This window comes from Marmota monax, unplaced genomic scaffold, assembly GCF_021218885.2.
Source record: "Marmota monax isolate L192 unplaced genomic scaffold, Marmota_monax_Labrador192_F-V1.1 WCK01_AAM20220418_F8-fsc00117, whole genome shotgun sequence".
In the NCBI taxonomy this organism is placed as follows: Eukaryota; Metazoa; Chordata; class Mammalia; order Rodentia; family Sciuridae; genus Marmota; species Marmota monax.
In genome coordinates this window covers 316,221-344,128 of record NW_026693023.1, presented here as the reverse complement: position 1 = coordinate 344,128, position 27,908 = coordinate 316,221, and the positions used below count along the sequence as shown (strand labels likewise).

The window sequence follows — 27,908 nt, the reverse complement described above, 5'->3', positions numbered from 1 at the left end:
GTACAAGCCCAGAACAACTGACCTTGTATTTCTAGACCCCATACCTCCTAGGATGTTTTCTTGCCCTCTTCTAGAGGATACTACTGGAGAAATTAAACATGGCCATTATACTGGAGAATATTATAGTACCAGTGTCAGTTGTCTTGTGCATTATGATGGTATTGTGTTATTGTAGTCCTGTAGGAGAATATCTTTGCTCTTAGTAGCACATGCTTAAGTATTTAGGGATGAACTGTCTCTTGGTATCTTTAACTTTCAAGTGGTTCCAGAAAAAGAAAGGATGAGAGATTTGAAAAAATGAATTGTGGCAGATTAACAATTGACAGACCTAATCAAGGGGTGGACTATAAGAGTTCATGATACTATCTTGAAATTCTTCCCAACCTTAGAAATTTTCAAAATAGTAAGTTGGAAGCAAATTACTGGTACACGACAACATGGGTGAATTGACATGCGAATTAAAAAAGAAACCAGATGAAAGAGTAAAAACTGTATGATTCCATTTATTGGAAATTCTAGAACACATAAAATTCTGCAGTAAAAAGATGTCAGAACAATGGTTGCCTTGGTGTGAGGTGTGTAGGGCAGAGGTGGGCAGTCGACTGGAAAGGACCAAGAGGGAATGTTCTGTATTTTTATAGGGTCTGGTGTTTTACAGGCATAAGACATTATTTGAAACTAGGGGCTATGGAAGTGGCTCAGAGCTCTTGCTTAACATGTGTGAGGCCCTGGTTTATCCCCAACACCATGAAAACAGACAAAACAAAAAAAGCAAACTACAACAACAAATTGGGCAAATGTACACCTAGGATTTGTGCATCTTGTAGTTTGTAAAATGTTTATCAAAAGGGAAAGAATGACTAAATACAATTTTGGAGATTCATGTTGAGTTGGGGTGGAGTGTGGGACTTACATGGTTTTCTTACCCTCAAGATCTTTCCTAGATCCCCAATATGTCTAGGCATATTTTGAATGCTTCACTTTGCAGATTCAGAAGTAATATATTGGTGCTCAGGTTTTGAAGTTCTTAGCCCCAGAATTGGTTTCCCTACATTCAATTCCAGCTGTGGATCCAAAGATGAAGATACATCCATGGTTTAGTGCTGCAGAGAGGTTAGCAGCCAGCCTCCAAAATGATGCCCAATGATCATCAACTCCTAGCTTTGTCTTTGTGTATGTGTGTGTAGCTCCCTCCTACACAAAGGGGGCCAACTTGAATAACCAATAGGATATTGCAGAGATGACACAGTGTATGACTTCCAAGACTATGTCATAAAATACATCAGATCATTCACTTTGCTCATTCTTCGATAATTTGCTCTGGGAGAAATCAATCTTGTGGAGGAGTCCAGAGGCATCCTGCCAATAGCCAGCATCAATCTGCCAGCCTTTGAAGCAGATCCTCCAGTCCCAATCTATGCTTCACATGGTGACAGCCTTGACTGTAACCTCACGAAAGATCCTGAGCCAGAATTATCCTACAGTCCACTCATGGATTTTTTTTTTTCTACCAGGGATTGAACTCAGGGACACTCAACTACTGAGCCACATCAGCAGCCCTATTTTTTGCATTTTTATTTAGAGACGGGGTCTCACTGAGTTGCTTGGTCTCACTGAGTTGCTTAATGCCTTGCTTTTGCTGAGGCTGGCTTTGAACTTGGCGATCCTCTTGCTTCAGCCTCCTGAGCTCTAGGCTTACAAGCGTGCACCACTCATGGATTCTTTATCTGAAGAAATTGAGATAACAATGTGTGTTAAGCCAGTTATTCTTGAGGTTATGCAAGGTCAGATAAGTAAAACAGAAAGTGACACTGGGACCTTCAGGACACTGGCAAGTGTGGGTCACCTGCTTGTGGTAAATAGAAGTTTCCCCTTTTCATTCCCATCACTGCAAAGAAAGCCTGAAAAGTATTTTGTCTTGCCATTCTGACCGCAGAGTTGTACTTAGTCATTAAACTTCTTTAAGACTGCTCTCTGGCACCATCCTCACCCTGACCTGGAGAATCTGTCCCTTGAAATACTTGCCTCAGGAGTGTCATGATACCTCATGGCACTTTAAAGACATTTACTTCTTGGATCTGAGAAGCTCCCAGGTCACACACATTGAGAAGCTACTGCCAATATCTCACATTCTCCTCACTAACCTCCATCTTCTCGTAGGGAATCTGTCTACCCACAATCAGCTTTTGTGGTTAATGAAGCACCTCCTTCAAAAAGAAACTTACAACAACATTTTCATTATAAAAGTAAGACGGACTCATTTTAGAAAAAAAATTAGAAAATAAATATAGCAGTCAAGGGACTGGGTTGTGGCTCAGTGGTAGAGTGCTTGCCTAGCATGTGCAAGGCCCTGGGTTGGATCCTCAGCACCACATAAAAATCAATCAATAAATAAAAGTATTGTGTCTAACTACAACTACAAAATAAATATTAAAAAAATATATAGCAGTCAACTGTTAAAGTTGTGTACGTATGGGGCTGGAGTTGTAGCTCAGCGGTAGAGTACATGTGAGGCACTGGGTTTGATTCCCAGCACCACATATAAATAAGCAAATAAAATAAAGGTCCATCAACAACTAAAAAGTATATTTAAAAAAAAAGTTGTGTACGTGTGTGTATGTGCTCCCAAAGCAAATTCACTATAGACGATTCAAGATGAAATAAAATGCTGAAGTAATTTATTCTGTCATATCCAAAGCTTTGAGATTAACATATTTTCCACTTGAAGGTTTTATGTATTAAAGGAATATTCTGGCAAGTGCTGATTTAAATCTTCTAGAAATAATATGGGTGCAGGTTAAAAGGTCAGGGAGTGATCATAGTGATCATTTGGCTATCTGATCAGAAAGAAATGGTCACCAAACACTAGACTCAGGCCCTCTGGTCGACACTTCACCCATGTGGCCTGTGAATCCCCTCAGACATCTCACTGACCCTGGCAGGCAGAACACTTGTTCTTTTCCACACACATGCCAGACCTCTGCATAGATCCAGGTCCTCTGAGGCCACAGGGCACTGGCTTTGGTTTCCTGGGGCTGGGTCATAAAATATCACAAACCAGATCACTTAAAAAACCCCAGAAATTTATTTCATGATTCTGGAGTCTAGAAATAAAAAAATCAAAGTCAACAGGATTGGTTCATTCTTTCAGGCTGAGGGGAAATCTGTTCCATGCCGCTCTCCCGGCTTCTGGTGGTGACTAGCAATCCTGTATGTCCCATGGCTTATAGATGCATCACTATGATCTTATCTTCATCTTCACATGGTATTCTCTCTGTGTATATCTATATGCCTTCTCATGGTGTGAGTCATCTCCCTGTTACTGTAACAAAATTCCAAGATGAACAACTTACAAAGAGGAAAGGCTGCTGGGTGTAGTAGTGCATGCTTATTATCCCAGCTACTTGGGAGGCTGAGGCAGGAGGATTGCAAGTTTGAGGCCAGCATGGGAAACTTGCTGAGACCCTGTCTCAAAATAAAAAATAAAAAAAGGGCTTGGGATGTAGATGTACAGCACCCCTGGGTTTTATCCCCCAAGCTCCTCCCCCAGAGAGGAAAGGTTCCATGTAGCTCATAGTGTTGGAGGTTTAGACCATGGTTAGTTCCATTACTTTTTGGGCCCATGGCAAGGCAGCACTTCAAGGTGAAAGCCTGTACTAAAGTAAAACCATTTTCCTCATGACCAAGATAGCAGGGCCGGGCCGGGCCGGGGGCGAGGGGGGAGGCGGGGAGAGTTCCCATTAGTCGCTTTTAAAAGCAGATCCCACAGGGCTCCACCTCTTCATATTTCCACCACCTCCCATCAGCAAGGGACCAACCTTCTAACACATAGGCCTTTGGGGAACATTTTTGTTCTTAACTATAGTACACGCCTTCTTATAAGGACACCAGTCATTGGATTTAGGGCTTACCCTAGCTTAGTGTGACCAAATTTTACCACACTGTATCTGTAAAGACCCTACTTTTGAATAAGGTAACATTATTCCAAGGACTTTTTGGGAATAAGATCTGGATGGATAAGAATTTGGAGAAGACACTGTTCAATCCACTACTTCAACACAGATATTCTTCATTTTAGCCATGAACAATGACAGCATCTGGATTATCCCTAATGGATTACAAGTCCCTTTATCATGAGTAATAAAGACAAGAGGAGACATATAAAAAAAAGAAATTTGAACTATTTTTTAAAAAAAATATTAATTTTTTTAGTTGTAGTTGGACACAAGACATTTTTTTAAAAAAATTATTTTTATGTGGTGCTGAGGATCGTCCCAGGGTCTCACACATGCTAGGCGAGAGCTCTACTGCTGAGCCAAAACCCCAGCTCCTAAAATTGAACTCTTGTTGTAATACATTTGACTAAACAAGTTTTGTGGAGGCCCTAGGAGAGTAAGGGTGAAGAATTTGCTGACTTTCCTATTGTTGGAGAAAACAGAGGAGCAGTTTTCTGCAGAAGAAAACATTCCAAGACATGGATAATGAAAGCAACCTCATGGAAACATAAGGATTGGATCACAGTTAATTTAGGCAAGAAAACAGTGCAATGAATATTACACAAACTATCACATTGTCTCTAAAAAGTGTTCTTAAGGACATGGGAAAATGCTTATGCTGTATTATTAAACAAACAAACAAACAAAATAAAAGCCAGGATTCAAAATTGGGCTTGCAACATGAATTCAACTATGCAATAGAGAGAAAACATTCCCTGAAAATAAGGCTTGTGCCAATTGTGAGGTGGGGACATGAAAGCAGAGGGCTATTGCCTTTTATTTTCATGCTTCTACATTGTTTTAATTTTTTTCTCCCAATAATAATGTCATACTTGTTAAAAATAAACTTTTTACTTGAGAACAGTTTTAGATTTACAGAAAAGTTGCATGCGCCGGGTGCTGGGTTCAATCCTCAGCACCACATAAAATTAAAAAAAAAATAAAGATGTTGTGTCCACCGAAAACTGAAAAATAAATATTAAAAAAAATTCTCTCTCTCTCTTTAAAAAAAAATGTTGCAAAGATTTATAGAGTTCCCATATACCTAGTACATTGTTTCCACTATTGTTAGCATTTTGCATTTGTCACTACTAATGAGCTAATATTGATACATTATGTTAACTAGTTTCCATTCCTTTTAAAATATATTTTTAGTTGTAGTTGGGCACAATGCCTTTACTTCATTTATTTTTATGTGGTGCTGAGGATTGAACCCACCCAGCACCTCGATTGTGCTAGGTGAGCATTCTACTGGTGAGCCATAACCCCAACCTCTCTCTCTCTTTTTTTTTTACATATATATTTTTAGTTGTTGATGGACCTTTATTTTATTATGTAATTGTGTGTGTGTGTGTGTGTGTGTGTGTGTTTAGGGTCTCATTAAATTGCTGAGTCTGTCATTGAACTTGTGATCTGCCTGCCTTCTGAATCACTGTGATTATAGAGTTGCTGGAATTACAGGAGTGTACCACAGTACCTGGCTTTAATAGGATTTTTAAAGTTCATTTTTCCATTCCAGGATTCCACCCAGGTAGCATGCTATGTTTAGTGATCTTGTCCTCTAATATTCCTCTAGGCTATGTCATTTTCTCAGAGTTTCCTTGTTTTTTATGAGATTGATGATTTTGAGGAATATTGGTCAAGTATTTGTAGGATTTCTCCCTACTGGAATTTGCCGGATGTTTTTCTCATAATTAGACTGACATTAAGAGTTTTTTGAAGGAAAAAGAAAAGAAAAGAAACTACTGAAGTTAAATGCTATTATGTACAGACTGTGTGGGTGCTGGGAAATAGCATTCTCACAGCTCACTTGCTCTCTGCCTTTCAATGTGTTCGGCTTCTGCCTCCTCTACTTAAATCTCACTGAATATTATTAAAGTATGTATTCTTTTGTAATGAAACATACAATGAAATAAATATTTCGGGAGAGGAACAGGTATTAGAGATTGAATACAGGGATGCTCTACAATATACAGCCTTTTTAAGTTTTATTTTGAGACAGGGTCTCACTAAATTGTCCAGGTTGACCTCCTACTTGAGATCCTCCTTTCTCAACTTCCCCTGTTGCTGGGATTACAGACATGCTGGTTAATATTTTTAAATAAAGATTATGACAGAAAACTAACAGTGTTTGACACTGGGTGGTAGGTTATGGGTATTTTCTTTAATATTTTTTTCTATAAAAGTCCTAAAATATATTTGATACTTAGTAAAAACATTTAAAAAGGACAAATTCAAGTTTATTGGACACACACACACACACACACACATTATCACTTTTCACGGTTAGAGATATCTCTGGAGAGCAAGGAGATCCAAGATCTCTACTGGGGGATTCTTAGAGCCCCCTTTATTGAGCTAGTAAGTGACTGCAAAAGTGCCTGACATCTATGCAAATGACATGCCAAAGCGTCTAGGGCAGCCTATCTTCTTAGTTATCTTGACAGTTTGCCCACAATTCTGTATACACTATTAAGAGTTATTTATTTATTTATTTATTTATTTTATTAAATCTTACTGTAAAAAACCTGGAAGGGCTGCAGCTGCGCAGGGCTATAGGGACGAGGGGAGGAGGGAGGGAGGAGTCTCCGGCCTGGATCTGGCTTGGCGCGGGAAGGGAAAGTGTCAGATTGATGGGGAACACACCAGGGCCTGGCTGCGTGCTGGGAGCAGTCAAGATTACTAATGGCAGGACAGAAAGTAACAGCAACAAAAGAGCGAGGGCTGGGGCTAGAAGACAGCTCTAATGAGAACATTGAGCTGCATTCCAGGCTAAAGGGTAACCCAAAAATGTAAGCAAGCCTGGAGCTGAGATTAGTTATAGCCAAATAAGTCTTGCAAGATTCTGAGGGTGCCGGCAGCTGGTGGAACACGGGCACCTCTGCGTCTCTGAAGCCCGTGGTGTGAGACTTTGTATAAATACTGACTTTTTAGGGAAGACAGAGGAGCCTGTCTTTTTCCACTGGAGGGATTAGGAGGAGTTTATTGATTTTTAAACAGCCTATTTCTAATCAGGTTTATTTTAGATCTAATAATTCTTTTCTTTTTCTTTCTTTTTTTTTTCAACTGGGTGCAGAGAAGGGAATTCAACGTCAATTTAAGGGTAGAGTATTTTTAATTGCTATAGAAGATGTTACATTGAAACAAAGATTGTAAAGCACATGCAAATCCCAAGGCACTGATCCCCTGAAGATATTCTGTTAAACAAGGGAAGCCTTGCCCAGCTCTTGGTTTGGTATTATAACAGCTTGTCAAATGAATTGATATCCATATAATGGAGTAAATGATGATAAGTTCCAGAGAAAGCAATGTAAACTAAAGTTTCCACTGGTGAACTTCTATTCATTCTTCAAGACCCAAAGTTTTTCTAATTATCTTAGGCATCATAGTAGCTCTGTCCTCTGCTTTCAATAAGTAATGCTGTAGTTATTTTAATTATTGCAGTTACCACAACATACTACAATAATTAATTTATAGTTCTGCTCCCTGGAAGACATGAGTTGTAGAAAGCAGAGGCTCATAACTTATTCTCATTCTGTATTCCTTTCTCCTTCCAAATAGCTCAGTTATTAGAATATTGTGGGCAGGTTGAGGGGTACCTTGGAGGCAGGATGTCGACAACCAAAGGGGTTGGATCTTGGGGTCACAAGAACTGGCTGCAGGGCTGGGATCAGGCAGCTCAGACATCAGAGCCCAGGGAGCTGCGGAATGCAGGTGATTGATGTGTCCCAACTCCAGTTGATAGGTATTCCTTCTCCTCTTGCTAAAAAAGGTCTCTGCTCCCTAGAGTGCTTAAAGGGTTCATCCCTAAAGACTAAGTAGGGTCAGTTAGAAAAGAAAGGTTGGATTGAGGAAGTACCTAGAAAAGAGAACAACTTCGGGGCTGGGGATGTGGCTCAAGCGGTAGTGCGCTCGCCTGGCATGCATGCAGCCCAGGTTCGATCCTCAGCACCACATACTAACAAAGATGTTGTATCCACCGAAAAACTAAAAAATAAATAAAATTCTCTCTCTCTCTCTCTCTCTCTCTTAAAAAAAAGAGAACAACTCTGAGTGGAGGGAAATAAGGCAACAGTGTGGAACTTACAAAAGACTTTGTTGAACATTATGATGTGGCTGTCTGCCAGCACTGTGCCTTTTGGCAAGTGGACTCATCTCCTGGAGACTTAATCTCATTTGTAAGACTTGAATGCTCAACCTTATCTTAATTGACAAGTAAAAGTTGCATTTATTTATGGCCTACAATGTGCTATTCTATATATACACACACATTGTGAAGTACTTACATCAAGCTAATTAGCATATCCATTTCCTCACATACTTAGCTGTGTGTGTGTGTGTATGTATGTGTGTGTGTGTGTAGTGAGAACCCTTAAGAACTACTCTTTTAACAATTTTCAAGTACAGTAGGCCTTCCCTCCAGGGGGTCCCACATCTGCAGATTTAACCAACAGTGAATCAAAAATATTTGGAAAAATTATGTCTGTCCTAAGCATGTACAGACCTTTTTTCTTGTCATGATTTCCCAAGTAATAGTAAAGTAACTATTTACATAGCATTTAAATTGTATTAATTATTTATTATGTTATTTAGAGATTATATAAAGTATATGGGACATTGTGGGTAGGTTGCAAATATTGTATCGTTTTATATAAGAGGACTTGAGCATCTGTGGATTTTGATATCTGCTGGGGTCTTGGAACCAATCTCCTCAGATACCAAAGGAAAACTACAGACGATGCATTGTTATTAGCTATAGTCACTGTGTTGCACAACAGATCACTTGAACTCATTCCTCCTAGCTCACTGAAATTTGTATATACTTTGGACAACTCTTTTTATCCCCCCATCTCCCTCAAGTTTTTCTTGTCTTTGTGAGGACAGAAAGCAAATGAGATTCTTTTGGTTGCAAGATTCACTAGAATCACCTCCAGTATGCAGAGGGTGGTGGCCATGGTATGGCAATAGAAAGACTGGAATCTCAGTGTGTCCCTGCCCAGAGTCATGGTGATTGACTAAGGGCACACATAGCTAGGACTTACTCTGAAGAGATGAAATACAAGTCTGGAAGGGAGTCTGGGACCCAGAGCAGGACTGGTGGGTAATGTACTGCTCTGTCCTCTCAGGAGCAGGCGCTCATCAGTTGCACCTGCCATTTATTCAAATCTGTCTTGAGCCTCTATTGTGTACAGACTGTGTGGGTGCTGGGAAATAGCATTCTCACAGCTCACTTGCTCTCTGCCTTTCAATGTGTCCTTCGGCTTCTGCTCCCTCTACTTAAATCTCTATTTATGCATTGGTCGGTAGACTTGTTTGCAAGTGTCTGCCAGAAACCCATTTCAAACTAGCTTAAGTAAAGGGAGTCATTAGTGGTTCATAATGTAAATAAACCATAGAAACGCAGGGATGGGTGAGGAACGTAGAGGGAAACAGGGGGAGAATAAGGCTGGTCCCCTGGGATTGATGGATCTGGCTCACCAGGGCCAGCTGGGATTTAAAAATAGCTGCAAAACCCCTTCAAATAGAGATGGCTTAGCCTAGAGTTGTGGGAAGGACACTACACAGGATCCTTTTTCTACTTTCAGATCTGCCACTTATTAGCTGTGGGATAGTATATATAATATTGCTAAGTCTTCATCTGTTACATGGTACTTAAACAATTGCCCCTTCTTTCTACCTCACAGGGTTGTTATGAGGAACAAGTGAGTCAGTGTTTATGAGTGTTTTAGAGACTGCAAAGTGCTATATAAACACTGGGTGATATTATTATAAAAATATCTGCAGGTGAGCTGCATGTGTGCATTGGCATGCTATGTAGCCATATAGCCATATCTTTCTGCACGCAGACTTTACTGGAAAGAACAAAGTTGATCACCATTAGCAACTGATAATTCAGTCTCGTTGTATTCAGTGGGATGTGGGGCTTCCACCCTATGTTCCCAGCTTTATCCAGTAACTGCCTATTGCTAGAACCACTGACCTCCCTCATACTAATCTCCAAGACCCTACAGTTTTCTGAGCCAGTGCTCAGACAGGAGATAATTAAGTAATTAATGTCCTATAGGGTTTAGGGATCCTGGGTCCTCCAATTAGCCCCTGCGTTTCTACTTGGTCTCAGCTGCCAATCCCACAGGGTAGGACTGGGGGTGCCAGAGGCTCAGGAAAAAGCCTGATTTTCATCACTACACACAGGGCTTCTGTGTGGTTTTCAAAAAATTAATTATATTATTTTAAAATACATTTTAATATATTTTAAATGACATGTGGTAACTGTACATGTTTATGGGGTACAATATAACATTTTAGTACATGTATATGATGTGTAATGATCATATCAGAGTGAATAACATATCTGTCACCTAAGACATTTATCATTTCTTTGTGCCGTGAACATTAAAAAATCTTCTTTACCAGCTGTTTTAAAGTATTTAATTAATTGCTGTCAACCATAACTGTGCTGTAGAACATTAGGAGTTGCTCCTATTATCCGGCTGCATCCTGTTTTAGGTGGTTCTTGATGCCCATCTTGTTCCACCTGGTTTGTCTTTCCAGGAGCTGGTAATCTGGACAAATAGGTTATCTAAGAGCCATACTATGAGGGCCATCTGTTGCTTGGGTTTGCCAAACTTGTTCCCCTCTCCAGGTGGGAACTTGCTGCCATGTGCAACCTAAACTGGGCTTGAGAGCTGATCCTGTTAGTGACCAGAAACGTCTTCTACCTCGAGCTGCATATGGTGGGTGAAGCCTACCTGCCTTGTTTTGCCAAGGAATCTCCTGGCCTGTGCTCCAATCGGAGGTTTTAACAGATTGCTTTCATAATTGGCGGGGGGGGGCGGGGGGGGGAGAGGAATGTGTTTCTGCTTACATTTAAAGGAGATTTCTCCTAGATAATTCTCCAAATTCTCAAACACATCATATTTTAACAGCTTTTTCTGCTCTAAATTCAAATTTACTGAGGACTTACAGAACAATAGCAATAATATTATTAATAGAGAGCAAATGTGTATAGAATGGATCCTATGTGCCTAGCACTGTGTTAAGTGTTCAACAAGTGCCCTGTGAAGTTTTTTTCCCTCTTTTACAGATGAGGAGAACAAGGCTCAAGAGGCTAAGGATGGCATAGCTTGTGTGTTGCACAACTGGAATTACAGCCAGGTCCCAAAGCTTTTGGCCTTTCTTCCTTCCTTCCTTTCTTTTCTTTTCTTTTTTTTTTTTTTTCCTTTTTTTTTTGGCCTTGTGCTGGGGACCGAACCTGAGTTTCCGTAACTTATGCAGAAGGTGTGCATATTTTTGAAGGTTTTATTACATGTCTAACTTACATGTCATTTTTTTCTCTTTGGAAATTGCAGAAGGCCCATGTCCTATCCTACCCCTTCTCTGGTTCTTTGTCATTCATCCTGAAAGCATTCCACCAGGAGCTGTGGGAAATACAAAGCAATCAGACATAGCTCCTGCCATCAAAGAGTTTTAATCTAGGAGATAAACAGAGAGTGAAATATGTGCTGAATGAAGCTCTAACTAAGTTTCTTTGCTGTTTTCTTTTGGCTGTGTAGAAGTGGTATCAACTCAGTTCACTGTGCCAAATATCTCAAATTTGAGAAGCCTTTGAATTCAACAGCTAACAGCTATGTCAAAAGAGAAGGGACAATTTCTTTTTAAAAAATTTAAGAGGCAGAATAAAACTTGAATGGTGAATTGATGCTGATACTGTCAATTATCTTAAAAAGATTTTTTAAATGGTGCTGGGGATTGAGCCTGAACTCAGCCTGAGTTGAGGGTCTTGTACATGCTAAACTTGGGCTCTACCACGAGTTACAGCCCCAGCCCAATTACCATATTCTTCACAGTTGCAGTAATCTGCCCTTGCCCAGAGATATAGAGAGGAGGATAAATTTTAGATTTGGTTACTGTGGGTGCCATTCCACATTCTAGTCCTTCTGGCCCATTGTGGAATGATTTGTTCAGTTTAGCAAACCTTGTTTGATGGATGGTCCACTGTGAACCAGACAGGTTCTAAGGTAGGTGGAGTGTTTAAGGTTTCAAAGGGAAGGGCACCAGCCTGGAAGGATTTGTCATTGAGATAGGAGGACAGATTTGTCTCTAAAAGCAGGTCAGTGCAGTGAAAGAGGTCTGGATAAAGTGCTATGGAAGCCTAGAGAAGGGGATTTAGCCCAGTCTTGGAATGTGAAATAGTTGCATGTGTGTGTACATGTGTGTCTATGTGGTTTTTTTAATGTGTCATTGTATGTGGTTTCTGAGTGTCTGTGTATGTGTTTGGATGTATGTGTGTGCAAGTGTCTTTACATTATGTATCTATATGTGTGTCTGAGTATCTGCATGTCTGAGTGCCTGTGTGTTATCTACTCATGTGTTTACTTGTTTTGTGACACATCTGTCTGTCTGTGTGTCTCTGTATGATTTTTCCTTGAGGACAAGATGTCTGACCGAAATATATATATTTTTTCTTTTTAATGCTAGTGATTGAATGTTGGGCCTTGCACATTCTGAGTATGACCAACCACTGAGATAGACCCATAGTCCTGGCTTAAATCTTGAAAGGAGATTCCAAAAAGAGAGAAGAGGCTGAATAAGCACTCAGAGGCAGCAAATAACATCCAAAGACCCAAAATCTGGGATATGAGGTGGAAGTTCAGGAGAGGGAGCTGGACAGGCAGGTTGGGCTTAGGACTGGGAGGCCTGGGGGTTGCTGACTGAAAACCTCAGGTTTATCCCATCTTAGAATTGGGCCCTGGGAAGCAGGGAGCCATGTGATTAGGATTAGGAGACACAGCTCTGGCTGCAGCCTGGAGGCCAGAGTGATCAGGGGCATGCTGGCAATGGGACCTAGTAATCAGGGGAACAATCTAGAGGGAGGTCATCTTGCCTGAATTCCAGCAAGAGAATAAGTGATGAGTGGAGAAGGCCCCACCCATTCTGCCTTTCCAAACTCCTAACTGGGACTTTAGCATCTCTAATTCAGTCTCCTCTTTCCTCCCCCACACCACCTACTTGCCCCTAGCAGCTCCCCAGGCTCTCCAGATTATTCAGCATTCCTCAGGCTGTCCTCAGACAATTGGGAAGAGTGAAGTCAGGGAGAGGTAAAGAAGCCACATCAGAGTTTGACAGAGGCAGAACTGGCTGCTGGCTTCCCCCTTCCAAGCGCCATTGTGATCACCATGGAGTTTCTTTTACTTTTTGCAGTTTATTACATCTAACTACTTCTCTATTAGCCTACTTGAGTTGCAGACTGAGACATGTATGAGAGAGTTCAGATATGTTGCTGGGATGGAGGTTCTGCTCTAACTCTGGGATGGCTGCACATTGGTTCATTTTCTTTCTAAACAGACCCCCTTCCTTCTCATGCCTTCCTCTAAGTTGTCCTAAGAAAGAACCCGTGAGGACTACAAGGGGGTATTTTGTCATCTCAGGAGCAGGCTTCTACCATGAGAATTCCTTCATATGAGCTTCCAGGCCCCATTTCAGTAAATATCCGCCAGATCAATTTGCATGGTATCTGCGATGGGGAGAGTTGCTAATGGAAGTATGATTAATCTGATAGAATTATCTTATTCTGATGAAATTAAGGTCAGATTGCTGTGTGACTGCTTTGTCACTTTTATAAACCGCCTTCTAGTATCATCTTGGGTAGATCAGATGAGGGAGCTGCTTATGGATTTGGCAGAAGGCAAAAAGGAAGAGATACAGAGGGCATATGAAGGGACTTGGCCGGTGTGCCCAGATGAAGGTCTGCTGGATTATTTATTTGTTTGTTTATTTATCTATGGTGCAGGGATTGAACCCAGCGCCTTGTGTTTGCTAAACTCACTCTCTACTGCTGAGCTACAGCGCAGCCCTGAGCTTTCTAAGGTCTGCAGTGGTGCCATTGAGGCCAATTACTGTCTGCTGTAGAAGCTGGGGTTCTCAGTCCATATTTGAACATTTCTGGGAGACTCTTGGACTGTGCTAGGTCCTCAGGGCTTCACAATTGATTCTTGAGAGCAGCAATCTCAGATCCAGATGAGGGATAAGAGGAAAATCCTGTTTGGTTGGATTCTGCAGTCTCTGTGTCCTGCACTGAAAATTTTTGTGAGGGTCTTCCTTTTGAAACCTTATATGCAACAAGAACAATGTATTGACTCTTTCTTCTGGTGTCATAGTTAATAATTACCAAGAATTGCAGAGAGGTTTTTCAGACCAATATAAAATTAAGGACCTTACTGCCTCCAAATTTTCCAGACAGAGATGAAAGAGCCAAACATGGCAAAAGTATATGGTGAGTTTAATCATTCTTTTTTATTTCCTGAAACAAGCTTCAGAAGATGCTAGGTTAGAAGAGGAATGGGCTCACTTACAGCCCAGGAGAGCTTGGTGCTTGCTGGAGGAATCCACTACATAGTGTCTTCTAATATTATTTTAAAGCCTTAAGAATGGATATAGCCATAACTTCGTTAAAATAACATGGATATTTGAAAAGAAATATAATATTGGTTATGATTATAATATCTTAGTCACCATTTATTAGCACCTACCATGTTATGGGTTTTCTTTTTACTAACTGCTTTGTATACTTATTCTCAAAACCAAATTGCTCACAATCCATAGCACAGTGGTTAGCTTTTAGGGCTGATACATCAGCTTCTCCATATTGCTCTGGTTGCTGTGTTCATTTATACTTTATTAATCTTGATGCTTACACTCTTTATCTTAACATACTTCTAAGGTGGCATGCAAATTAATGAAAAATTTGGAATGATATTCTAATGAGTGATCAATTATTTTCTTAAATTCTAAGGAATGGAAGGTTTATTTGGACTTTTATTTCTATTTTAATTGACATGTAATAATTATTTATATTTATGGGATATGATATGATATTTGATGTATATGTACAATGTGTAATGATCAAATCAGGGTGATGAGCATTTTTATCTCCTTCAACATTTGTCATTTCTTCATGTTGGGAAACTTTAAAGTCTTCTATATTTTTAAATAAAATATAAATAATAAATCATTATGAACTACAGTCACCCTATTGTGCTATGGAACATTAGAACATATTCCTTCTGAAGATCATTAGAGTAGAAGAAAGGAACTGGGGAAGGAACGACAGAAGGGAAAGGGCAGATACTAGGGAATGATATTGGCCATATTATATTGTGTACATGTACAAATATGTGACAACACATCCCACCATTATGTGCAACTATAATGCAGCAGTCAGAAAAATAGGGGAAAAACAAGGACTGAGGATGTAACTCAGTGATAGAGTGCCCCTGGGTTCAACCCCAGAATTGCAAAAACAAAAACAAACAAAAAATGATAGGATTTTTCTCAAAGATCTCTCATGTCCCTTCTAGTTACAAAATCCTAAAATTCTAGCCTTCTGTCTACATGATACATGGTCTTCGGCCATGATGTGGCCTGAGAAAGAAAGAGATGGAATCTTGGTTTCTTTTTTTTTTTCCTTTCTTTTTTGGTACTGGGGAATGAACCCAGGGGCACTTAACCACTGGGTCATATCCCTAGCCCTTTTTTATATTTTATTTTGAGATAAGGTCTCACTCACTAAGTTGCTTAGAGCCTTGCTAAATTTCTGAGGCTGGCTTCAAACTCTCAATCATCCTGCCTCAGCCTTCTGAGCCTGTGGGATGACAGTCATGCACCACCATGCCTACCTGGAATCTTAGTTTCTATTTAAATCAAGGTCATAGTTCAAATACTATTGTTGGTACCAGCTGACTAAACTGTAGGTCTCAACAAATCCTGAAATTTCTTCTTATCAGGGAAAAAAAGGACCAAAATAAATTGTAATCTTTATGATAACATGTATTTCTATGACTAAATTGTTATAAACTCCTGAACTACTTTGAAATAACAAATTTTTATAGGTTTGGAAGTGTCTGAAATCTTTACAAATCCGAGCATAAATTTTAAGTTTAAATGAAGAAATATAATTGCCTATAAAATGTCCATGTAGAGTTACTGTATTTTTACAATTGCAAGATGTGATCATTTATAAAATTGATCCAGTCTTATTTTAACAGAAGAGCTTCACATAATAATAATTTGTGGAGTTGGAAAATTTTTTTAAACAATGTTTTTATATGTTTCTATTTTTCTCCTTGTTACCCAGTTTCCCTCTATCTCCCCTCACAACTCTCCTTCCTGGTCTCTGGTACCCACTATTCTAACTTACTTTTATGAGATCAACTTTTTTAGCTTCCATATATGAATGAGAACATGCAGAATTTTCCTCTATGCGCCTGGCTCACTTCACTTAAATGTCCTTCGGATCCATCTGTTTATCTACAAATTACAACATTTCATTCTTCTTTAATGACTGAGTAATATTTCATTGGTATACCACATTTTCTTAATCAAGTCCCCCTTAATGGATTTCTTTTTTTTTTTGTTGGGAAGCAAGGAAATCATTCTTGCTAAATTATTCTTTAATGTTTACTATGTAAAATAGTGGTACTTTTACAATCAGAGCTGGAAAGTGTTGATGAGGGCTTTGCAGGGGATAAAGGCAGATATGAAGGAGACTTTGTTCTTTCTGTACCTGCCCATGGAGCTGTCAAAAAGACAACTTACTTAAAGATCTAAATTGGCTTTATTTTTGATTATAGAATCAGGCCACACTTCATTCCATAAAATAAAATGAATATTCTAATGGGCTGAGCAAATAGATTAGTTTATAGACAGAGAAGAACTGATAAAAGTAGAAACAAAGAATAGAGAGCAGATTGGTCATTTCAAAGCCACTTTTTTTGTCAGGTGGGATAAGGGTGGGGACAGACAGGGAGACAGAAAGATAGAAAAATAACTGATTATTTATTTTTAAGGATTGCAGCAGAGAGGATTTTATTATCATGAAACAGGCCTGTTTAGGAAACTTGCCTGTTATCTCTCCTGGTTTCTGAGAAGATCAGATAAAAATTTATTTTCAGTTGTTGTCTAGTTTTTTGGGGCCAGTGCAGGAGCTTAGTCCTGCACTAGTTTATTTAACAGATAACAATGGACATGTGGGACTTCTAAAATGAAGTCTCACTCACTCTTCTTTTCAAACAAAAAATGTATTCATAGTTCAGGAGCTGTGACACACACACATAATCCCAGAAGCTTGGGAGGCTGAGACAGGAGAATCACAAGTTTGAAGCCAGCCTTAGCAACTGAGCAAGGGCCTCAGCAACTTAGTGATACCCTGCCTCAAAATTAAAAAAAGATGCTGGGAATGTGACTCAGTGGTTAAGCACCCATGGGGGTTCAATCCCCAGTTCCAAAGAAAGAAAAAAAATGTACTCATAAACACATAATCTTTACTCTATACTCATGAACAATTTATACGTGTGTGTGCATATAAATCTAGTGTATGTATGATCCTTCCTTTAAACAGTTTCATTTCTCCCTGAGTAGCCCTTCATGGTTATGCAAAATAATTATGCACATAAATCTAATTGAAATATAAACTACTCAGAGAATTTAGATTTCCAGAGAAGAGTAACAGCTGCTTATGGATCAGGACTCCTGTTTTGAGGGGGACAACTAACACCTTCACTGGAAGGGCAGGCAAAGCCACTGCTCCCTGGCAGCTTGCTGTTCACTTAGGTGGTGTGAGGTCAGAGTGGGTGCTCCCCACGTTCTCCCCATGTTGTGGGGCAGGGATCCTATGTCCTATCTCAGCTGTACCATCTTTGAGAGAGGCTGTGGAAAGGCAGAGAGGGGACATGAGGTTAGGTCGTCCTCAAAATTCAGGACTGTGGACTCAAAGATCCTTTCAAGAATTTCCAGATACTTCCAAGTAAGAATTTGCAGGAATGACAAAGCAAATGGGTCCTTACAATCTGAAGTCAAAGGCAGTTCAAAAGAGCCTTACTGGTAAGGCTGATTCTGTTTTAATGTTCTGCTTTGGTGAGTCCTTGTACTGACCGAGGAGGGATAAGAATAGGTGGGGGGAATGGCAAAGAAAGGCAATGATAAAGTTTATACTTGTTATTTATTCATAATCCTACTGCCTGCTTTGAATGAAGAATGGGTCAGTAGTATGAAGATAGAAAAACCATCTTTATGTATGGATAAGGAAAACATTAGTGGGAAATTAATAAAATGGTACCAGTGGTGGTCTCTTTCTGTTGGAGTTTCGAATGCACCTTTTTCTTTTATTTCCAAATTTTATGAACAGAATAAGACAATTATCATAAAAATAAAATATGAAAAAAAGCCATTTAGCTCTCTTTTGCAATCTGTACCACATATTTTGTCTGAATACTTCTTCAAAGGTGGTCATCTTCAACCTTGGGGACATGTGTCCCCTGGAAAAGTTAAAATTTGCAGAGATTTTAAAGACTGTTTGGGGTGCTGATGCACAGCCCAGGTTGATGATCAATGAGCTTATGGTTTCCATAGACTTCTCATTAATCTGGGTATAATAACCCTGTGAGGTCCCAGGTAAATGAGGCTCTAGACCAGCATCATTGGAGCTGAAGAAGATGTCTAACTGCTGTCCACTATCATGACTATCAGATAACGGGGTGTGAGTCTCTTTATTACTGCACCCAACTCCATGTGCTTACTGCTTTAAAGTTACAACTCAGGAGACAAGAGTTGGTGGGAAGGAAATTAGGTTTAGGCAGTGGCTGATCCCCTGAGAAGATGTGGGGGAGCTACTGTCCCCCCAAATAGAAAATCTTTGAGAACTCAGGTATGAGAAAGGGGCTTTATAGGGGAGGAAAATAGGTTCAGGGGGCAATATGGAGTCTTTGTTATCCAGGGCATACGTTTCTCTGTTTTTCTGGCTGGAACATTATAATCAGTCTCAACTTTGACCTTCAGGGGCTGGTTCTGTAATTCTTTAGACAAACATATTTCTTTTCTACAAGTTAAATATCACAGAAATTTATATGCTTTTTTTGTTTGCTGATGTACAGAACTAAAGAGTAAGAAGGGATGTTACACATTCTGGTGTAATTTGCAGGTTACCAAGTACTCTGGGTTCTGTGACTCTAAGGAAAAGTTGCTAATTAAAAAGTTCCTTTTAAAAGGAATAGCTAATCTTTCAGTTAATCATTAAGATTTAGAATAGGGGAGGAGAGCAAAAGGGCAGCTTCCACAGGAGAACAATTTTAACCCATTAGGCAGCTTCGACAGAGTAGCACAGGTAGTAGGAGACTAATAATATATTGCTCAGCTGTGTGACCTCCAAAATCAGAGTTTTTTAAAGTCAACTAAAAGTATATGAAGCTAGAAGTTTTATTAGGTTTTTTCCCTCCATTATATCCTGTACACATGCATTTGAACAGGATTCCTCACAAAGGTTTCCATGTTCCCTATTAGATTATTTATTGGATATTAAAAAATAAATAAGTTCATCCTCAAGGCAATCTTCTTTAAATTCATTTTTAAAAAAAGTATGGATCTCATAGTACTCATGGAAATGCTAGAGGGTTAATGAAATAAAATATATAAGGGACACTACAGGTTGGGATTCACCTTGTTAAATAAAAATTACAGTTGACCATTATTTTGAACTAAAATCCTACACTAATCTTCAGTAGTCCTGACTAAAAATCAAAATGGTGTCTGTGTTGGTGTGGATTTGATGCAACCTTTAGAAGATGTGATCTAGTGAAAGGAAGTGAGGTCACTGGGGGTTTGCCTTTGAAGGGAACACTAGGACCCTGACCTATCCTCTCTCCAAGTGGCCATGATATATGTAGTTTGTTCTGCCACATGCTTCCTCCATGATGTGCTGCTTTCCTTACCACAGGCTCAAAGGCAACAGGGCCAAGAGACCATGGATTAAACCTCTGAAACTATGAACCCAAATAAATCTTTTCTCATTTTAATCTGATTTTCTCAGGTATTTTATCATAGCAATGGGAAGCTGACTAACATTGTCATGTAAAAGTTTCACTTCACCAAGTTGAAACTAAGCTCTTCATCTAACCTTCTGAGAAATCAGAATTAGGAAGAGATAATAGCCAATTTTCCCAGTCTTTTTTCTTTTCTTGTGCTGGGGGTTGAATTCAGGGCTTTGCACATGCTAGGAAAGTGCTCTATACTGTGTTATACCCACAGTCATCAAACTGGCCAATTTTATTTGGCATGATAATGAAGTTCCCTTTGCTTTATTTCTTACACAAAAAGTAACCTGATGTTAACCAATCAATTTTTTTTTTCTACTGTCCTACCCCGACCTTACAGGGAAAGTAACTTTGAAATTACCAATTCTTTTTGTTCTTTTGTTTTTGTTTTCTTCAGGCTTTTCTGTCTGTAAAACCAACTTCTTTGGCTCAGTTCATAGAATACTCATTGCTATGTTTCCTGGAATGAAGCATTGCCTGATTCTAAAATGGAAAATAAAGCCAATTAAGATCTTTAAATTGCTGTACTTTTGTCCTATGGCCACCTCTTAGATGATTAACAGATGGTCAATAGTGACAAGGAAGTACCATTTTTTAAAAATCTAAACATGTGTAGGAGGATCAGAAACTGTAATATATGAAATGATACAAATCCTCAAAGTTAGTTTGCAATAAAGAGAAAAGACCTGGATCAAAATACTGTAGACTTCGATTTAAAAGTAATATCACTATTTAAGATATTTTTATCTTAATTACCATCTCCTAGGAAAGGAGAGTATTTTCAGATTCTAGAGAGCCTATAAGTGAAAATTTCCTGAAATACAACCATACTTAAAAAAGCAATTCCTGCGGGGCATGGTGGCACACACCTTTAATATCAGCTGCTTGGGAGGCTGAGGCAGGAGGAGCACAGGTTCCAAATTAGCCTCAGCAACTTAGTGAGGCTGTAAGCAACCTAGTGAGACGCTGTCTCAAAATAAAAAATAAAAAGGGCTGGGTTGTAGCTCAGTGGTTAAGTGCCCTTGGGTCCAATCCTTGGTGCCAAAAATAAACAAACAAATAAACAAAGAGAATGAAAGCACATGACAGACAATTTAAACCTACTAGGCAGCTTCAGCTAGAGACTCATCTCTAGCTGTGGCCTAGGCCTGTAATAGGGAGATCTGGGGAGGCTGAGGCAGGAGGATTGCAAGTCGGGGGCCAGCTTTTAGCCATTTATAAGGCCCTGGCTCGAAAATAAAATAAAAAGGCTGATGCAGTTCAGTGGTACAGTGAGTTCAATCCCCAGCACTGAAAAACAAGAAACAAACAGAACATATTCCTCTTTAAATGAGTGGAAATGAGCAGGGTAGGAGAGACACTGCTGGCAGTCTCTTGCCCCCCTCTCTGCAGAGTTGCCACAGTTCATACTCAGGAACAACAGTCAGGCTTGCTACACAGGATCTCATACCTGTGTTAATGGGATTAACAGATTCTCCATCCTGGGAGCTTTGAATCAGGACTGTAATATGCTGTTTAGTCACCCTGCAGGTCAATGAAGGGAGGATACATAAACTAAGGACAAAGCCCATTGGGTCTTGCGCATGCATAAGCAATGAATGCTGGTTTGCCAAGAGATCAACAGACCAGGCAAATTTGCAAGAAGGAAAGCAATGGAAACTGCTGGTTTCCTGGCCCCATCCTCTGTGCGGCCAGCTAAACTCCATGCCCTTGGATTCCATTAGCTATCTCAAAAGCCTTCCAGGAAAGCCTTTTTTGCTTAAGCTGGTTTGAAGTAGTGTTTTTATCTCATGACTCAAAAAGTCTTAACTAGGAAAAAGCAAAATGTATGATTTAATCAAATAATTAATATTGAGAAAGAAATGTAAATGGAAGCAAACATTAGATTATATTAGTCATTTTCCCTGCTGAAAAATTTGAATTGTCCTTTTTTTGGCTTTTTGAGAGTAGTAATGGAGAGAATTATTTAAGAAGTTCATGGAAGTTATGGGCCCTCTCTTCAGAAAACACACACACACACACACACACACACACACATTTCATGTATAATCTATGGACCACTTGGTAAGTACTTGGTGTTCTGAGCCTTAATATACGTACTCATATGCCTGCTATTCTCATCTATCTCTCATTTAGACTCTAAGCTTCTTTCTAAAGGAAAAAGTTGTTGTTACTTCGTAAATTTTCTTTAGTTCCTTTACCTGGTGGCTCAATTAATATTATTCAATAAAGTTATTATCTGTTAGATTATAGGATGTACATTTTCTTATGTTTCTGCCATTAAAATAAAGTACTATGTAGAAGCAGTGGAAATTTTATTAATAAATTAGTTGACCCCAAAGAATGAGTTTAACCTTGTGGACATTATTAATATCCTTTTTGATTGTACACCATGATCCATGCCCCAAACTTAGTAAATGTTCTGTTAAGGGGACTAAGATTATTTCACATTGAAATTAACATTCTCGCAGACTATTTTTTAATTTTTTAGTATTGCATTACTTTTTTTAACCTTTATTTTATTTTATTTCATTTTTTTAAGAGAGAGAGAGAGAGAGAGAATTTTTAATATCTATTTTTTAGTTTTCGGCGGACATAACATCTTTGTTTGTATGTGGGCCTGCTACCGCTTGAGCCACATCCCCAGCCCCTTAACCTTTATTTTATTTATTTGTTTTTATGTGGTGCTAGGGATCGAATCCAGTACCTCACACATGCTAAGCAAGCGCCCTGCCCTTGAGTTACAACCGCAGTCCCTGTAGACTATTTTTTTCGTCTCTATTGAATTTGTAATTAATCAAAGAAGGGCCCAAGTAGGTATGGAAGGGAGAGTGTCTTGCTTGAATCCAGGCTCTGCTACCTACCACAACATACCTGAGCAAGTTGTTTAATCCTGGGCTAGATTTTCTCACAGGTGAATGAGATTAATAGCTGTACTTAATCATCAGGTTTTTGTGAGGTTTCAGTAAGATAATCAATCCACTAGGAAGACACGAAGAAATGTTAATTTATTATCTATGTGAATTGACATAGACACTCTTGACCCTTTTAATTCTCCACCCTTGCAGTAGCCAGCAGTATTGGGCCAGGGAGGTACTTTCTACACTAGCAAAGCAGGCCCCACAAAGTTGAGGCAAATTTTTTATATTTTTGTTTCAGTTAGGGCACAAAATTTCTGCAAGTTAACAGGCAACCACAGCTCATATTTGCTTAAACACTTGGAAAATGTCTTATGTATCTATGAAAGTCTAGAATTAGGTTCTAAAGTTGGGCTCAGCCTCATCTTGAAGCATCTACATTTTTTTCTATATTTTCTTTCTGCTGCTTTCCCTCATGGTGGTAAGGTAGCTGCCAGCAGTAAACAGGCAGCATGTTCTCCTATTCATATCCAGTGGGAGAAGGAAAATTTCCTCCCCCAACTATGAAATATAAGTTCTTCCCTTAACTTGTTTTAGGCAAAACTTAGTTACATATGCTCTTGTGAATCAGTGAAAGGTTAAATATTCATTGGAATGGACTGATTAAGTTTAATCCATGGTTTGAGTGGATAGTTGGACAAAATTGAGAATCTATTAGGAAGGGGGAAATTGGATGCTATGGTCTGAATATTTGTGGTCTACCCCGAAATCATGTTGAAATCCTATTTACCCAAGGGGATGGTATTAGGAGGTGGGGCCTTTGGAATTAGTTAGGTCATGAGGGTGGAGTCCTCATGAGTGGGCTTAGTGCCTTTGTAAAAGAGACTCAGGGGAGTTGTTCATTGAAGGTACCATAGGAGCCAGGAAACTGCCCTTACCAGACACCAGATCTCCTGGTGCCTTGATCTTAGACTTCTCAATTGCCAGAAATGTGGGAAATAAATTTCTAATAAACCACAATATATAGTATTTTTTAATAGCAGCCCAGAAGGAAGAAGACAGGGAGACCTTCCTCTAATGTGGCTCTTTTGTGCAAAGCTGTAATACAGGGAGGGGCTTCCTATGAGGCTGAAAGAGGGAGGCCACTTTAGCAGAATATTACATACAGCATGAGAGTTTGCTCTCATCATATTTTATATTCTTCTTTTTTTGTACTGGGATTGAACCCAGAGGTGCTTTGCTACTGAGCTATTATACCCTCAGCCCTTTTTATTTTGACACAGGGTCTAAGAGCTGATGATAAGTTTGCTAAGTTGTTAAGGCTGGCTTTGAATTTGTGATTCTCCTACTTTAGCCGCCTGAGTTGCTGAAATTACAGTGCAACATTCTCTTCATATTTTAGTATTTAAAACTAAGATGCACTTGATTTTGCCATGTGGCAAAAGCAGATTTTATCTATCTATCTATCTATCTATCTATCTATCTATCTATCTATCTATCTATCTATCTATGGTGCTTGAGATTGAACCTGGGCCTTGCACATGCTAGGCAAGTGCTCTTCCATCCCTAAATCTAATAACTTGCTTATAATTTAGTAAAGAGCTTTCTGTTCTTTTTGCTACATTATGATAAAGTTTAAATGTAAAGAATGCCATCTGGGATCAAGTGTGGGCCATTCTTCTGATTACAAAGGATATGGAAGACCATGGCAAAGCTTTCCTGGCCACAGGGGTAAACCCTCAGTCACAATCTTCCCTTTTGTGCGTAATCATTTAAGCAATATATATATCAACATCTACAACTGTGCCAGCCTGCATTAATAAAAAGGAAACATTTTAGGCACAGTTATGGGATAAACTGAAAGACTTGAAACCATTTTTTTTTTTCTTTTTTTTTGGTACTGGGGATTGAACTCAGGGGCACTCAATCACTGAGCAACATCCCCAGCTCTATTTTGTATTCTATTTAGAGACAGGGTCTTACTGAGTTGCTTAGTGCCTTGCTTTTCCTGAGGCTGGCTTTGAATTTGTAATCCTCCTACCTCAGCCTTCTGAGTTCCTGGGATTACAGGCGTCCAGTTTTAAACCATTTTGTTAAAGGTGATCAAGTTCTAAGCTGGGGGTGTTGTTCAGTGGTAGAGAACTTGTTTAGCCTATATGAGGCCCTGGGTTCTATCCCCAGTATGGCAAAAAAAAAAAAAAAAAAAAAAGATTAAATTCTAAAAATCTGTTAAAGTCAAGCACATGTACTTCAGCAATAAGGGACTCTAAAATGTTCTCTTCATGAAAGTGAGGTTGTTCTTTTGAAAGTATACATAGATCACAGAGGAAAGATTGAGGGCTTGGGCAATTCATTTTGCTGTTCCTGCAATTGCCAATTCCGAAGCTATGCCTTAGAAGCCTTGCTTCCCTACCCAGACAGAATCTGTAGTGAGTTAAATGGAAAAGTCAGCTTTCTAGAACAGGCATTCATGAAATGATAATATATATCATCAAAATTTTATTTTAAATTTAAAACAGATACAGCAAAACATTTACCCATTGTTCCTTTGGTGTCAAGCTAAAAACGTGGAATGTGGGCCTGCTGATGGGACTGCTTGTAAGACATCTATTAACACAGCAAGAGTCATTATCAATTTCAGTTTCAGTGGAGTGAGGACTCAAACATTTATGAAGCAAAATAGGAACAAAAGCCTTCTATATTTTGGTGCTCCCCTCTCCTCCATTCAAATTTTCACAGTGTTTTGCCTACCCCTAATTCCACAGCATTTAAAAAAGTCTTTATTAGACCTTTCCCAAACACTAAACTTATTTTCATAAAGGTTACAGCTTTATTCACCCTCAAAATTGTTTTTCATACTGATTTTTGATTTTTAAATTTTTAATTGAATTATGTAATTACTAACTACAAATTGCATAAACAAAGTTGGGAACAAATAAAATTAACTTTTGGAAAGCAAACAATGCAGGGAGAGATGTGACTGACCCACCAAGGTGTAGGTTACTGACTAGTTGTGAAAATGAGGTGGGCTTGAGCATCTGGCAGTATTTTTCACATGGAGCAGAGACTGGTTCAAAGGTCTGAGCCATACAGGTAAGAAAGGAATAGTGAGCTGGTTTAAGATGTGGAAAATCTAAATTCAGGGATTTTGCACCATTCAGACTCACAGGAAAGGAAGAAGTTTTGCTGAAATCCTAATGAGAGGAATGCTAATGAGAAAGATTTGACCAAACCATTCTTTGCTGGTCTCAGTGGGACTAATCATGCTTCTCTGTGGGAGGTCAAAATTCTTGCACCTCTCTGAGTGTATTTAGTGTTGCAAGCGTAGACTCAGCGATTGCTCTAAAATATTTAAATATATCAACCTTTGAAGGAGGCTGGAGTAAAGCTGTTTCTAGTTTATGTTTAGTAAAGTATTAAAGTCTAAAGTGTTCCTAAAAATGGGTCAGATTACTAAGGGTAATAAGTCTCCAACAGCACTGTGTTTGCTAGCCAGTAGTAGAACCATGCTGTGCATTGGTGCCCTCTTGTGGTAAAGCTTCAGGTCTGCAGTAGGAATTATGAAGCTTTAAAACAAAAGCATGGACAAGAAATCTTCATTTACCTTCTTTAATTTAATGGCAGACTGCATGCTAAGAGTTAGTCCCCAAAATGATAAAAGTGGTGATGTTTGAGGGTGAACCATGAAATTAGAAGTGTTTTTTTCCCTATCTTCTGAGTTGTGTAAAATGAAATTGAATCACTTTTACCAGTGAAAAACAAGACACTACTGCAAATTACCACCATAGTTAATTAGTAATGATAAACAGACCCAGTTTATAGCTTTGGACAGAATGACCTGGAGCCTGAGGTTGGGATCCCTGTTTGGGTATGTTTTAATTGAATTCAGTAGATTAAGTAATTTTTTTTAAATTTCCTATTCTTTTGTCTTTTTTTTTTTTTTTTTTTTCATCTACTTGATTAAAAGAATTAAAAACCCACACAAACTAAATTCACATGAATACAAATCAGAGAGATCCTCTAAATTTTCTATGTGCAGAATGGAATTTGGGTGCCCTCATCTAGAGTTCCTTCTTTTTCTGAATGAGAATAATCTGAAGGCTATATTTACAATTAGAAGGTTGTTCAGCAAAGCTTGCAATTAGAGTCAAAATTTGTGTTATTCACAAGTCACAGTGGGAATTGATAAACTGGTCCTGCATCAACAGAATTTCTGGTCACTAAATTGTCACCTCTCCTAGATTCAGGACCTCCTCTTCAATGAATAGCAGTGCATTCTGTCATATTTTGTTTCTCCAAAATCTGTTTTGGTAAGTTCACTATTTCTGTTTATATTTTCCTTCCTCAAATGAGTTAACATTCCTTAACAGCTAACAGAGTACGAGGTGCTTTTTTTTTTTTTAAGGTTGCAATATTGAATAATTTGCACAATGTACTTAAGAAAACTATGCATCAGTGTTCAGAGTAAGCAGCTGAAATTTAAGCTGTAATCTTCAGATCATTTAAGCACCAGGCTCTTATCACTGTGTTTTTTTTTTTTTTTCAGTGTTGGGATCAAACTCAGGCCTTGTACATGCTGGGCCAGTGCTCTACCACTGAGTGCCACGCCTAACCTTACATGGTGATTCAGGAAGTCTATCAGTCTGGGGGTTCTTTGTACCAAGTCCTTATGGTGTCTCATTGTTGCCCCCACATACTAGCAGTAGTTTGGAGAGGCCATTCAAGCAGTTTATCACAGCTTGTTCAGAGAACAGTTTAGAACCACCATAGAATTTCAAAGACAGTTTTGTAATTTCATCAGAGGTTGAGAAGTAAATGGTAGTTATAAAAAATTGGGCATTTATGCAATGTTCTCCTTTTTTCAAAAGTTCTATGTTTAGTTCACTACAGTATGGTTCTCCAACTTGAGTTGTGACTATTCTTACCAAAATCAAATCATTCATATTAGGAACAATTAGGCTAATTTGTACTATTAGTTTCAGAAATTTAAAAACACAGTTTTCCCTATCCATAACTACAATTAAATTTTGAGAACAAAATTTTAAGTCTTTTTATCTTAGTATTATCTTTTTTCCTCTACTGATTCAAAAGGTAAAAAGTGTGTTCTATTAAATGTATATTCTTGGATTATTAAAAAAATATTAAAGAATATTGATTGGTAACAAGAAAAAGGCAAAAAATTTTATACATAA

At 38.8% G+C, this 27,908-nt stretch overlaps 1 protein-coding gene across 1 annotated transcript in view; it reads right to left on the bottom strand.

The window, feature by feature from the left end:
• Positions 1 to 1,697: 1,697 nt before the first annotated feature.
• Dctn6 (dynactin subunit 6) overlaps positions 1,698 to 27,908 on the bottom strand; it is a 46,822-nt gene continuing 20,611 nt past the window's right edge. The window contains exon 7 of the mRNA XM_058582294.1: positions 1,698 to 1,727. Coding sequence (XP_058438277.1) covers positions 1,713 to 1,727 — 15 coding nt within the window. The 3' untranslated portion in view covers positions 1,698 to 1,712. The remainder of the gene's footprint in view (positions 1,728 to 27,908) is intronic.